The sequence below is a fragment of the Hippocampus guttulatus genome, chromosome 12 (genome assembly GCF_054856545.1).
Source record: "Hippocampus guttulatus isolate MCC_2025c chromosome 12, RoL_Hgut_1.0, whole genome shotgun sequence".
Taxonomy (NCBI): domain Eukaryota; kingdom Metazoa; phylum Chordata; class Actinopteri; order Syngnathiformes; family Syngnathidae; genus Hippocampus; species Hippocampus guttulatus.
Window position 1 is genome coordinate 7,936,757 of NC_141272.1, and position 14,292 is coordinate 7,951,048.

General features: G+C 39.4%; 2 protein-coding genes across 5 annotated transcripts; both read left to right on the top strand.

Moving 5' to 3' along the window:
* Positions 1-255: 255 nt before the first annotated feature.
* On the top strand, positions 256-10,213 carry LOC147197190 (uncharacterized). Of its 4 annotated transcripts, none has more exons than XM_086126008.1 (24): positions 256-406; positions 958-1,100; positions 1,186-1,287; positions 1,949-2,029; positions 3,061-3,151; positions 3,930-3,970; positions 4,132-4,197; positions 5,062-5,163; positions 5,280-5,372; positions 5,466-5,585; positions 5,678-5,708; positions 5,799-5,860; positions 5,967-6,015; positions 6,097-6,206; positions 6,283-6,360; positions 6,857-6,976; positions 7,061-7,156; positions 7,365-7,460; positions 7,548-7,649; positions 7,786-7,869; positions 7,941-7,991; positions 8,561-8,644; positions 8,771-8,869; positions 9,563-10,213. In XM_086126008.1, exons 1-24 carry the CDS (start codon positions 385-387, stop codon positions 9,917-9,919), a joined length of 2,280 nt encoding a protein of 759 aa, XP_085982134.1. In that variant the 5' UTR covers positions 256-384; the 3' UTR covers positions 9,920-10,213. The 4 variants fall into 4 exon arrangements, with proteins under 4 accessions (XP_085982134.1, XP_085982135.1, XP_085982136.1 ...); XM_086126009.1 differs by having other exon boundaries at positions 7,789-7,869; XM_086126010.1 differs by lacking the exons at positions 7,061-7,156; positions 7,365-7,460; positions 7,548-7,649 and having other exon boundaries at positions 6,857-6,959; positions 7,784-7,869.
* Positions 10,214-11,687: 1,474 nt separating this feature from the next.
* Positions 11,688-13,268, top strand: LOC147197191 (uncharacterized). Its single transcript, XM_086126275.1, has 4 exons — positions 11,688-11,841; positions 11,994-12,082; positions 12,366-12,557; positions 13,099-13,268. Exons 1-4 carry the CDS (start codon positions 11,820-11,822, stop codon positions 13,102-13,104), a joined length of 309 nt encoding a protein of 102 aa, XP_085982401.1. The 5' UTR covers positions 11,688-11,819; the 3' UTR covers positions 13,105-13,268.
* The last annotated feature ends 1,024 nt before the right edge of the window (positions 13,269-14,292 follow it).

Sequence of the window (14,292 nt, forward strand, 5' to 3'; positions counted from 1 at the left end):
CAGCAACAAACTTGTCACTACGGGTAGCGGAACAAGCATTACCTGTTTGTACAGGTAAATGTTTTTTTTACGGTTTTCAAAATAAAGGCAGACACTAAGCATTTAATCCTTGAAATACATATCAGTCATGTTTTAATGCACACAGGAAATATAGCTCTTTAAATACATTTTTTGGTCCGCTGTGTTTTAACTTTCTTGATATTTTTAGAATTATAATTGGTTCAACTTTCATTTATTTTGAAATGTTTCTTGCCAGACCCAAATTAGCACATACTTTACAACCCAGCCCTATCATTCATGTAGTCTTCACTCACCTACATTCTCAAACCTGGACTGAGGGTGTGTTTCTGAGGTTTCCTCGGCAGAGGAGAAGGGTGGACGTCAATGGAGTTCCCTCTCACTCCAGGTTAGCTAATTCAATTGACATTCTTTAAACTGGCAATATTTTTTTTAGCTCATACTTCGGTTACACTCTTTGGAAACATGTAAAACTCCTCTGTTTTTGAAATATGTCTGTAATTATTTCAGGAGTAATCATGACACTTTATTGCAGAGTTACACAGGACATTGGGCATTTCGTCTGTTGTGAGGGGTGTGGCGCACTACAAGATTATGTTCATACTGTAATAAGGTCATTCTTGAAGTTTATTGCGAATGGCATGCGGAAGCCTTTCACTTTTCAGTGAACAGCGTGTTGATTTAAGCATTAAATAGTGCTGGTTAACACTTTCATGGACAGGGGTTACTACAGTGGAGAGCTTATCATGTTATCGGGTTCCAGGGTGCACGAAAGGGTTAAAAGAACAGCTCTCAATTACGGAAGTATGAGAAATTCCATAAAAGTGGTGCACTTTTAATTGCTTGATGCAACTTCCATATGTGGACAAGTGAAAATGTAAATTCCAGAGCCCATCTGAATTGGTGCTGATGTGATATGACCTGTTGTGTGTCCCATAGCTCCTCGTGGAGCTGCAAGTGTGGAGGAACCAGCGGCCATCCCTCCTGTTCGGTTGGGGTCAGTCATTGAGGAAATAGAGCCTGTAGAAATAGAGCAGCATGATGATGACAAAAAACAACCTGCAGAAACTACAGTTTGCCCGGTAAGTATTCATACAGAATCAGTTGGTTGATTGTAACAAACAGTGACAAGTATGTGATTTTTTTTGTTTGTTGGTTGGTTTTCAGGCCCCATACTCATATGACAGTTCTTCATCATCCTCTGACAGTGAGGATAAATGCAAGATGGAAAAGAAGAAGAAGAAACTGAAGAAGAAGAGGAAAAAGAAAGTATGTGGCTTGAGATCATTCTTATCTCTATCGTGCAGATTAAGTTTCGAAAAGATTACGCCGAAACTATTCATCTGATTTCTAAAAAATCTTGTGGACGAGTGGTACAACGAAGAACACACTCACTTTTCAGTGATTAGTAATTACCTGCATCTAAAAAAAAAAGTGTATTGCAATGGAGGTGAAATTAATTTGAATTTTTTCCGCAAACAGTTAATGAAGATGTAATTTTTTTTCTACATCCCACATATGTAAGCTTTTTAAAAAGAAATATCAAATATAATCATACCATTGCTTTTAAAATGACAGTGTATTTTATGGGGCAGTAACCCAGGCCTTTTATAGCCTCCTCAGGGTGCGCCTTACCTTGGACCGAGTAAATACTGTACGCTCCTGGCTGCACTCGACCAAACTGGTCAGGCCTGTGATTAATGTGTTTGTAAAAAACCGAGCAATTGCACTTTGTGATGAGTACAATAGGCTGTCTACATAGCTGCAATGGGTGGGCATGTACAGTACCTGTTTGTATGTTTGCCAAGTGCATCAGGAGCCCTTCCCTTTTTACACCACGCAGCAATGTCAAAGATCTCATTGACGTGGATGAATTAAAAAATGAAATAAATCTGTTAAAAAAAACCATCACTCTTCACTCTTTTTACAGGATTCCAGTTCCTCTTCCTCCTCCTCTTCCTCCTCTTCTTCCTCCTCCTCTTCCAGCAGCTCTTCAGACAGCGAGAGTGAGGTAAGTTAGATCATCTGCGAGTTCAAATATTGCTTCGGCATGTCTGTCGCCAGATGTTGTCATCACAGGTGGTTCAGAACCAAACAGTTCCCCTCCAGCCAAGTCGGGCAAACACAACATCTTTGCAGAAAGACTGCATTTCAAAATCCGCAGCCAGGGGCACAGCTCTCATCTTATGCAGATGAAATCCAAACGATTGCGATGAGTGAGCTTGTGTGGTTTGTTGATGTGACAGATTAACTACTCTAAATATGCATTCAGCTTACCATCCACAACTATGCTTCTGGTGAGTGGAAACTTTTCGGGCAGCTTTATTTATACTCCCCCCCCCAAAAAAAAAAAAGATCTCTGAAAGCAGTTTGCTCTTGGAAAAGACGGGAAGACAGTTTATGTGTGTGGGAGGGCTGGGGGGCTGCAAAGCAAAATCTTTGCATTCCAGAAAGGTAGTACAACCTCAAGGTTTGGATTGCGTAGACTGTGAAGCATTAAAGTATGAGAAAGTCGGCAGAGGCCCTAAGGTCGTGCGTCTGTGTGCAGGAGGTATCTGATTGAAGGCAGGGCGCACACGCCCATATGGAATGTATAAAACAGACATGTTGTAACAATGAACTGGTTTCCAATATTTCTTTTTTTTTTTTTTTTTTTGGACCAGCCCAGAATGAACAAAACAGGTGCTCATTCACATACTGACATACTTCGGTTTATTGTGTATGCAACTGAATTAAGGACATGCATGATATTTTTGAAAACATGCAAAAAAAAAAAAAAAGATCAGGTCGGTAAGGGGGGGGCAGGGGTGAGGTTGTGGATGCACTTAAACGCAAACAGGGGGATTTTGAAATGGATGCAGAATTGAACTGAAAACCAGTTGACAAAGGTAATGGGTTATAATATTACACACACACACACACATATTGGGAGAAAGAGAGAGAGAGAGAGAGCTCTATCGATATACGGTGTATACGTCTGTTAAACTATATAGATACATGGGTAGATATGTAATTACAGTATATTGCATTATTATCTTGAAGGATGACAAGAAAAAGAAAAAGAAAAAGGAGAAGAAGAAGAAGAAAGTGGTGAATGAGTACATGTGGGACCGGTTGATCGTAGCACCAACTGGTAGGTGGAATATTGTAATATATGTATTTCCCCAGGTTTGTGCTTTGTCTTAGAGTTTGACTTAGTTGTGTTTGGTACTTTGTCGATTTCTCAGACCAGAATTGAATTTCTCAAAACTGCTTGTGCAATTTTCACATCACAATATCATTTGCCCCTCATCAAAAATGCAGTTTCTCATTTCTTGAATCAAGTTGCAAATGCATTGCCGCATCCGTACAAATTCGTGCAATTCTCTGCTGTTTTCAACATTATCAATTGCTAAAGGCACGTTGATCAAAATTGAGGGTCAATGTTGAATTGTCTCGCACCCCACCGCATTTTGGCATTCATTCATTGTTTAAGTCTTTACATGCAAAATGGCTGAACAAGTTGTTCTTATGGGACCAATTTTGGTAGACCGTTTGCCCGCCGCAAAAACTGGCATAACTTCTTTTTCATGCCAGCATAAATCTAGTCTGGGCTGTGTTGTGCCCATTTGGGCGTTTTGGCACAACGCGTTGCCTCACCCCTGAGTCATCTGACAATTTGGGAACAAAAAAGATTCTGCGCTCAGCTTAAAAAGGGGCGCTTTGCCACTTTTGTGCTGAGGCTATGGACTAATTCAGCATGTTTGTGAATTTGGTAGACGCCGTACACCTCACTGGGTGTTTCTGCCTCCCACCCCGTGCATCGGCTAATTTGGTCACAAAGCAGATTCAATGAACATCAAACGATAATCAGCAGCAATGATGTGTTTTCCACTAAAATTAATTGTCCATGTTCATCTGTGTTTATATAGACGAACAAATGGGAGTTCCTGGGTACACGGAGTTAAAACAGGTGAGAGAGAAAGACAAATAAGCTTTTATTTGAAACATGCCCATTTTGGTATGGAATTGTTACATTTCATAACTAGTCATCTGGATCTACTTTAAAGAGAATCATAAATACTTGGACGCAACATCATATAGGATTGTCCAAATTCTGCTGTCTTGTTTCAGGTTTCCAGCTTATCCAATGATGACAATGACAAAAAGGAGAAGGAGGACAAGAAGACAAAGAGCAAGGTACACCGTAGCTTTTCGGCACACTGAATGATTGGAGCAATGCTATTGATAGTAGCGAATGTGTTGATGCATTTAATTTAGTAAAACATTCAATGTTGTGTCTCATGCAAAGCTCTTGCATCGTGTGGCATTCCTCCTAAACAGCTTGAATGGCTTCAGGCACACCTCTTTGGGCAGAAAAAGTTATTCACACTTGGAAATACAAATTCAGAATCTGTTCGCCTCGAGTGTTCCTCAAGGATCCCTATTTGGCCCTGTGCTTTTTCTTACTTTTATCATTGATTTCGATCCAATGCTGCAATTTCTTCATGTTAAGATCTTGGCAGACAATGGCAAACCCTCCGACTACTTTTAGTTGTTCTTCAGGGACTTAATCGAGTCTGATTGGATGCAGTAACAAGAAGTTGGAAATAGCAGCCGAAAAATGTTTGGTTGTGCGTTAAGTGTATTCCAAAAACAAAGGGATTTTCAAGTAGGCGTCACTATAGTTACTTGTGATAATGTGGAGATCGACTTCTAAAAATGTCAAGTTTTCATCACCTTTTTTTGACAGTAGCAAAGGGAGGCTATCAAAAAGTTGGTATTATATTAACCTTGTGTCTTTGGTGAAGTTATAAAAAATGTTTGTCCAACCCAGGTTGGAATAAACAACTGCGGTAAGGGTATATGAGGTATATGTGATTCTTGTTTGATGTTGCAGGTTGTCTGGAATGTTTATTGGCTAACAGTAAAATTCATGAATTCAACAACGTGTGCACAACGGAGATCAATGTAAAAATGTTGTATCAACATTTAATATAAAAATGAACTCGTATTAAGACAAATCAATTTCATTGATACGACTTCCCCACCCTCATTTCCCAGGACTCCGCTTCATCTGACAGTGACAAGAAGAAGAAGAAGAAAAAGGAGAAAAAGAAGAAGAAGAAGAAAGACAAGAAGAAGAAAAAGAAGAAAGACAAGAAGGTAGAGATATGTCAATTGAAGTATTATTTGGGCTAAAAAAAACATTCATAAATGAAGTCAAGAAATAAATAGTGTGTTGACATCAATCAATATTTATTTTCTGCTTTTCTTCACAGCATTCCTCATCCTCTTCATCTGACAGTTCTTCCTCTGATAGTGAAGATGAAAAGAAAAAGAAGAAGAAAAAGAAGAAGAAGAAGAAAAAGAAGGTGGTGTGATTATGATATGCACGATTGATTTTTGTCTATTTTATAAATCATGAAAATAAAACATCGATAATTGTTACGGTTTGTCTTTTACAGGATTCCAGTTCCTCCTCCTCCTCCTCATCCTCATCTTCTTCCTCTTCCTCTTCCTCATCCTCTGACAGTGATGATGACAAGAAAAAGAAGAAAAAGGATAAAAAGAAAGACACAAAAAAGGTACATTACTTTTGTTGTTTTCCTTATGTGTGTAAAAAATGCAGACAAAATCCAAGAAAGAATTGAAGAAATATATTGATTGTTATTCACAGAAGGACGCGAAAGAATCACTGTCACCTGCAGGTAAGTGTGTCCACTTTTTTTGATACTAATAATTATTGCAGCCAAACCTTTTTTTTTTTCCCTTGATGCTCATATTTTGATTCTCCGCAGGAGTTGATATTACTCAGAAAAATGCTGTTGGAGACGCAACCAAAGATAATGATGATGACAAGGTGACACACTCACACGAACATCACCTACAATATGCCATTCGCCTAAACATTAGATAAACATGGATTTAAAAAAAAAAAAAAAAATTGGTGCATGTGTGTTTTATAGCATAAAGCAGCAGAAGATCCATTTGTTACCTACCAGTACTTACCAGGTGGTAAGTGTGAATTTCAGCACGTCATGTTGCAGTTCAGGTTTTTGGACAGTTGAGCGACAACATGCTAACTCTTGAACGCAGAGTCATTGCTGGGCTGCACCGAGGAGGGCCACCTGAGTGACGATGAGCGAGACGGAGGGGACGAGAACCAGATGAAGAAGAAAAAGAAGCTGAAGAAGAAGAAGGAAAAGGTGATCATGGTGTGCGCATGTGAATGAATCAAGAATCAAACGAGTTTCGGACTGATGGCTTTTTTTTCCCTAATAGGATTCTGGTTCATCTTCGGACAGTGATGATGAAAAAGACAAGAAGAAGAAGAAGAAGAAAAAGAAAAAGAAGAAGAAGGTACATTCTAAAAGCAGTTGGGTTATAAATGACCCAAATTTGTGTATTGGCCTTATTTATTGAACCCAATCGATTAAGTTGATTTGTATAAAGCAAGTCTTTGAGCCGTTTTGTGGGCTATTCATTTGACCCAACTTTTTGGGTTGAATGAATAATCCACAAATTTGCCGGGTACATCGGCCCCTTTTTAACTCCATTTGGGTTATTTTTGACCCAAGTGTACAACCACAGAAAGAAAATACAGTACACTGTATAGATTTTAATCACAACATTTAACAGGATTCAATTGTCACATATCAGGTGCACCGAACAATTATTATTCTTTGTTAACGCAGATCTTGTTGATTGAGCTCTTGTCTTAGATCTCATGAGAATATGCAGGCATGCTGCATTTAAGTAATGCGAGTTTATATGAAATGAGTAAATGATCTCACGTAAGAGACGCCTATTGTTGCTAATTGCTGTCAATAACTTATTTGTTTGATTTCATGTTTAGGATTCTTCCAGCTCCTCCTCTTCTTCATCTTCTGACAGCTCTTCCTCAGAGAGTGATGATGAGAAGAAGAAGAAGAAGAAGAAGAAGAAGAAGAAAAAGAAGAAGAAGAAGAAAAAGAAGGCATGTTATCCTTCTAATATCTATTTTATTTTATTCACCGTGGGTTGGTTTATGACACTGATTTATACTTAACTGTATTAACAGGATTCCAGTTCTTCTTCGTCGTCATCCTCCTCCTCCTCCTCTGACAGTGATGATGATAAGAAGAAGAAAAAGAAGAAGAAGAAAAAGAAAAAGAAGGTTTGGTTTTGTCCCTCTTGTATCATCCGCTACAGTATTTGTGTGTGTGCTGTGAATTCTGTAGTCACTGTTTTCTGACATCCTCTCGATTGCTCCGTGGATTGCGTTTGATTGTTTTGGTAATGTTGTAGCAATGTCTTTTGGTTTATTATTATTATTATCATTATTTCTTGTATATAAAGCCTGTTTCTAAAAATCATCCTCACAGGACTCCAGTTCTTCTTCTTCCTCTTCCTCATCCGACAGTGAGGATGAAAAGAAAAAGAAGAAGAAGAAGAAGTTGAAGAAGAAGAAGAAAAAGAAGGTTTGCTTTTTTGTTTTACTTGTATAATCCAGGAGAGGTTTTGTGTTCAGTAGTCACATTTTGTAATTCTCCCCATCTCCGAATTAGGACTCCAGTTCTTCCTCCTCCTCCTCCTCCTCCTCTTCATCTGACAGTGACGATGGCAAGAAGAAAAAGAAGAAAAAGAAGAAGAAGAAGAAAAAGAAGAAGGTAAATTGAGTAAAACTGGATTCTTCTATTAATGGAGTCCCCTGGGACACATAAACATTTGTTCGTAATCCTGTATCTATTCACAGCAGGTTTTAATCATCCTCTGGGATGTGTGCTGTATTTATTTTGTCATTAGAAGGCCAGCTCCTCTGATGAGAGCTCTTCTTCTTCCTCCTCCTCCTCCTCCTCTTCCTCCTCCTCGGATAGTGAGAGTGGCAAGGTGAGAAAGTGCGCTCTTCACGATCGTATTGATACTTTTTCCAGACCTTCAATCACACGTCATCTCTTTAGAAAAAGAAGAAAAAGGATAAAAAGAAGAAGAAAAAGGGGAAGAAAAAGAAGGTGAGCCAACATGAAAGCGTGACTAAAATAAAGTAGAATTAATGGAGCGCTAAATGCGATAAGTCTTCTTACAAAAGATACATAGCAGTCTAGTTATTAACTCATTCACTCCCAAAGACGTTTTTCAACGTCTTTTCAGACTTGGTCTAGAATTGACTGGTACCACTAATCATACGTTGTATGCACCAAATTCTGTGGATGGTAAACGGAAAAGAATTTCTTTTTTTTTAAACTACGTATGTTGCAGCTCCCAAATAAGGAGAGCTGCAGTGTTGTTTTTTTTAAATGTACACTTTATTAATGCTTTTAACACTCTGAACAAATACAGCCACGTCTGTGTCGAACTATGTGCCTTCTCTTCTGCCGTTCGGCTCGAGAGGCGTTCAAAGACCGCCTCTGAAAAAAACGTCAATTCACGATAACATCAATGACACTAAGAACATTGGAAATAATGCACCAGAACAGAAAATCAAGCGAGGACATCACACAATAAATTCTATGTGGGATGTTGTGAACACACAATAAAAACACCGCAGGGTGCTCACCACATTGTTGCATTTGCATCCAAGCATTCAGATCGTTCTGGTAGTGATAAGAAGAAAAAGAAGAAAGACAAGAAGAAGAAAAAGAAGAAGGACAAGAAGAAGAAAAAGGTCAGTTCAGTGATACGTGCCGTGGGTGACTGTCCCGGGGTGTCGTCAGCCAAAATGGATGGATGAATGATTCTGTGGGTGCTTCTGCTTTCTTTTACAAACTGTGGCATTCTTCTATATGTTCAGCATTCAAGCTCCAGTTCATCAAGTTCCAGTTCCTCAAGTTCCAGTGACAGTGACAAGGAAAACAAAAAGGTCAAGAAACAAAAGAAGAAAAAGGAGAATGTAAGTCAATATACAAGACTGTAAGCCCTCCATATTTATAGAAAATATCTTTGCTATTTATGGACGGTGCTCCCTGAGCTAAAGTTTGGCCATAAATATTCGGACATCAACGCATCTTTTAGGTTCTTCAAATGATTTTGAAATGAATCGTCAGCAGTCGCATTCTCAATTAATACAAGGGAACCTGTTCCATCGGCAGCCATACATACCCACGTAACAGCCAATTGTCCCATTAATTTTGGCCACTTAAAAAGTGGAAGTCATGTTGTACAAAGTGTTGTAATTCCAACACCGTTCACCCGATTTGGGTGTAAATGATACCTTGCAAGAAGAACCACATTGGTAGGTGGGACTCATGCATTAATCAGTTTTCACAGGAAGTCGAAGCGAGCCTGAGCTCTTGTTCCTGTAAGACGTGCATCCACAGAAACTTGGTGCGGCTTACCATCTCCACATCACCGCCAATGGCCTCCTAACGTTGACGCCAATCTGGTTTAGTTTTTAAACCTGCACCAGTTGGCCCAGCTTCTTCCTGTAGTTGGCATCTTTATTATTGGCAATCAGTCCCGCCACTTCTTGTAGTCTGCAAAATTAATGATGTGGTTGGTGCTGTTGTGATTAGCAGTGTATAAGAGCACAAATGATTCAGCGCTACTTTCCTCCTCATCATTTCTTCCTCCTTTTTCATGACAGAAAAGTCCTGTTGTCGGGCAAAGTGGTGATCCACAAATGCAAGTGTCTGACCCGGGTACGAGTGGATACTCGGCCTTTAGCAGAAACTCCAAGCCCGGCGGTGCTCCCGTTATCACATTTCCATTGCTTCCCTCCAAACCTGTTGTAAACCTGGATCCTCTGAACCTTCCACCCACCTCACTCTCCAATCCAGCAGTGACCACAACTGTTGACGGAGCTCGGCCACCCGTTCGCAGACCCTTAAGCCCCATGGAGTCATTGATGGGGAGTACATTTCGGTACAGGGATGCAGGGGCCCGTTCCACCCCACACCTCAGCTCTACTGGTCTATACAGAAGTACTCGGTCTTACAAGTGATGAGATGTCCAAACTATTCACAGATGACGATATATGAGGGGAAATTGAAAAGTGCTTCAACGATATATCACCCGATGAGAGTCTGATAAGACGTCTAATACTGAATCAAAGGAAACGTGTGTTTGCTGTGGAATCATTGTGCTGAAAAAAAGATGATTTGATGGGGTTTGATGGGAAATATATATGTGTGTGTATATATATATATATATATATATATATATATATATATATATATATATGGATCAAATGAAATTATTCAATGTTTGCTTCAGGGAATAAAACAACAAAATTGTATTTTGTGTACTCTGTCCGTGAGCATCATTCACACACACAAACACACACACACACATCTCGATAGAGCTCCCCGTTAGCCCTGAAAGAGAAAAATTCCTGGTGCGGTGCCTGGTCTAAAGTAGGGGGACTTGGCAAACAATTCACCATTAATATTTCCACTTAAAGCCGCATTATCTCTTTTTTGATAATCTTGGGCAAAGTGTGTATTTGAAACGATGCTAAAGATGTTAACACCTACCTAATGTCCTGAAAGACTTTTTTGATACATAGATAATAATGGTGCGGTGACCTTTGTTTCTACACTCTTTGAAGGGTCGATAAGTAATAAAGATCTCAATATGCGATCAGGGTGAGCTGACCTTCTGACAGATGACATGGTTGAAAAAGGTATTTATAAGGATAACTGTAAGGTTTACTGTTCACATTTTCTCAAAACGAAAAGGCAGACACCAGCATGCAGTGTATGTAGGGCCTTATTTTCGTGGAATGGTTCCATGTACTCTGTTTAAAAACAGGCATAACTTCATTTTTTGTGCACGCGCAAGTCTAGTCTCACGTCTTTGGGCTGTGTTGCACCCATTTGGGCGTTTCGGTGCACAGAGCTGCCTCAGCCTTGAGTCATCCGACAATGTCATAACAGAAAGTAGTGTCTGCTCAGCACAAAAATGCACTTTTCATCATTTCCGTGCCGGGGCAAGGTACTAATTCAGCGTGTTTGTGAATTTGATAGACGCGCCACGCCTCACTGGGCTTTTCTGCCTTTTTGTTTCCACAGTGTCAAGCATGGCGTACTCGGGTTTGCACTTTGACCGCCCTGATACAAATGCAGGACACCGCGCAGATAGGCTTGCAAAAGTCTACTTCCATCCCACAACAGCACACAAAAGCAGATAACACCTGTTCGACCAGCACAAAGTCTAGCGATACCAAAAGAAAGAAAATCAAATATGAAATAAGTCGAACCGGTACCTCAAACATGTACTGTACTGGTGACCATGGTAAGTCTCCATGTATGATTTTAAGTACAGGGCTGTAATTGAATGGCCCGAAGACAATCAAACATTTCGTTTTTAAATCTGATTTTTTTCCCCCCAATTTATGAGGTTAAAGAAAATGCAGTTTAGTTAATTTTAAAAATAGAAATAATAATGCCCATATGTATTCAATAAACGTAATATTTTTAAATTAATAAAATTTTAATTTTAAATACTTTACCAATACAGTTTTTTTCAAAAGTTATTATCAAACAATTATAAATGACTGGAAAGAATTACGGTATATAAAATGAATACATCCATTTGATGAAGCAGATTCTTTGAGAAAAAAAGTATTTAAAAAATATTTCAGGACCACATGTGACAAAAGTCACAGAGAACAATATGTGTTGACTAAAAATGCTGCTTTAAAGATGACATTGTTTCCATACCACAATTCTATTCAAATGAGGACAGTGGACAGAAACTCCTCCCACATGTTTGCTCTGCTTGAGGGTTTTACTTCCTGGTTGGGTCACGTGATTTGAGGTGCGGTTGTTTTGACTTTTCTTTCCAGTTAAGTGCTCGTTAGCCGTCACCGCTGTCGTTGTTTGGACGAGCACGACGGCACGATGAGTTTCAATCTTAGCGATGGTAAGATTTCAGTTCAATAAGCTCTTACATCTTTCTGTTAGCAAATACAACATTGCGACTGTCGCTTGCATGCTCAACAGAAACTTTGAGAGAAGTTAATTTTGTGATGCAGGCTTGATCTTTGCTACATTTGTTTGTTTTGTTTTTTATAGCAATGGGCGGCGGTGAGGAAAAGATGACAAAGACGGAGGCAAAAACAGACGAGATCAGCTGGCCTTGGAGTAAGAAGAGTGAAGACAAGGTACTTCATTCAAGTAACAATAAAACGATATCTATCCATGTAACTATATAGGCGACGGGACGATTAATGGGTCAGTATTTAGATTTATTTAGATTTTAATATGTATTTGTTTTCATACTGACTTTTACAACGTGGTGTCTCAACAGGTAGATAAAGATTAGTTTGACACTGTCTCACCCATGCTGTACTTATACACTCCTGACAACTTAAATTGAAGAATACGAACAGATAATGTAAGCCTTAAAGTGAGGTGAACATTTATTAAATGCTTTCATCATTTCAGAGTGGCGGCAAGAACAAATCCAGTGACAAGTCTAAGTCATCAGACAAAAAGACGAAAAGCAAGGACGGAAAGAGTAGTGGAGACAAGGATGGAAAGAAAAAGGACCATAAAGCTGGAAAGAAAAAGGATGGGAACAGGTCAAACACTTCCAGCTCATCCTCTTCCTCCAGCAGCAGCAGCAGCAGCGATGAGGTGAGGGTTTTGTTTTGTTTTTGCAAAAACATGTTCATTTCTTTTTCAAGACAGAACAGAATACAGTACTGCTCAACACTCGTACCACACCTGCCACACCCTGTTTTGTCTTACTGCTATGCAGCAAGACAAGTCTCACCTGCTGTGCCACTTTGAACCCCGCATACACACCACACCCTCATCTTGCTATCTATGTTCCGTGACTATTTGCAGTCATATTCTGCAGCCTTTCTCCCAGTCAATCGGTGCAGTTCTCCGTGAGTCACATTTGCGTGGGCATGACACAAGGGAAAACAAACAGGTCAGATAGCCAAGTCACATTGTCTAATGTTGCCTTGCTTCCTCTCCGAGTCTGGCAAAAACACGGTCAGACCACGTCACTGCTCCAAATGGGAGTGTGATGAGGTTGTCATTTTGGTGCTTGTTAGGGGCCACTGCTGCTGTATTCATTGATAAAATGTATGAGCTGTGGCACTTAGGATGTGCTTGAACGAATCATCTTCTTTTTCTGCAGTAAGCATTGTTCTTTTTGTCATTCCAGGGCTGATGCTTCCCGGTGGGAAAATCTGGTGTGCGAGCAATTAGTGTGTTTTGACCACAAGGTGGCATTGTTTGTTTTTTTGGAGGGGGGGCAATCGGAAGTCTGTAATTCATGGTAATTGTTGCCAATCAGATATTTGCATGTATGAAATTAAATCATTATTGAAAATATTTTTCCAGTTATTTAAAATGCTGCTTTTTGGCCAGAGTGGATGTTTTTTTTCCCTCTTTTAAAAATAAATCTGCAGACCCGAGAAATTATGCAAAAGCTTAAAGTAAACATCATACATGACATAAAAAAGTCTATTCATTCAGATGACATCATGTATAACTGAACTGACTTTTAAGGATCAGCCGGTCTTTTGAATCTATTATGTGGAGAATGAAAATGAAACATTTTCTTAGCTCCTAATTAATATCAAATACAGTATCTACTATTTTTAAAAAAAAGTATTCTCTATGGCTGTTTCTCTACTATGTATCCTCATTAAGTAGAAGCTATCCCAACAGATTGTGGGATAATAGGCATGTTACACCCTTGACTGGTTGCTAGCCAATCGCAGGGCACATGCATGCAAACCACCATTGATACTCGCATTCCCATCTATGGACAATTTAGAACACGGGGCCCCAACATGGGGCCTGTGGGGCAATTACGTAATATAAGTTGCCAGATTTGTAGTAAATTGAAGTAAAGTTTTCAATTAAGCTATGTAAGACTTCAAATCTGCTCGTTATGATGATGATGGAGCAACATATGCTTTGAAACAAGAGTTCACCAAAAAAAAACAAAAAAAAGGAAGCATCTGTGTCCTTTCGGCTCAATCTTGCTACCAGACTTCCACGTCGTGCCCCAGTAACCACGATTCAAATTATGGTTTGTTTCACTGCATTTGTGTCCCACCATTGCCAGAGTATGAAGCTATCGACGCAACACTTTTGTGCCTAGAGGTATCACATTATTGTTTTATTTGCCTTGTCTTTTAAAATTGCTTTATTTCCTCATATCACCATCAGTGACATAAAAACCTTGTTCCGACACTTTTCCGAACCTCAGATTTCTCTCTGTGTTGTGCATTGTGTTTATTGATTTAAAAAAAAAAAAGCTTGTTGTGGGTTGACCAAGACACATCACACATCCTGTGATGTACAAAACGTCAGAACAATTCTTCTGAGGTGGACATGTTTGATCAGT

What these genes read in the sequence shown, in the direction of transcription:
- LOC147197190 (XM_086126008.1), top strand. Translation starts at nt 385, where the DNA reads ATGGAGTTCCCTCTCACTCCAG. An exon ending in ACAAGAAGACAAAGAGCAAG is followed by an intron (nt 4,198 to 5,061) that starts GTACACCGTAGC and finishes CTCATTTCCCAG; the next exon opens with GACTCCGCTTCATCTGACAG. An exon ending in CTACCAGTACTTACCAGGTG is followed by an intron (nt 6,016 to 6,096) that starts GTAAGTGTGAAT and finishes TCTTGAACGCAG; the next exon opens with AGTCATTGCTGGGCTGCACC.
- LOC147197191 (XM_086126275.1), top strand. Translation starts at nt 11,820, where the DNA reads ATGAGTTTCAATCTTAGCGATG. An exon ending in GAGTTTCAATCTTAGCGATG is followed by an intron (nt 11,842 to 11,993) that starts GTAAGATTTCAG and finishes TGTTTTTTATAG; the next exon opens with CAATGGGCGGCGGTGAGGAA. An exon ending in GTAAGAAGAGTGAAGACAAG is followed by an intron (nt 12,083 to 12,365) that starts GTACTTCATTCA and finishes TCATCATTTCAG; the next exon opens with AGTGGCGGCAAGAACAAATC.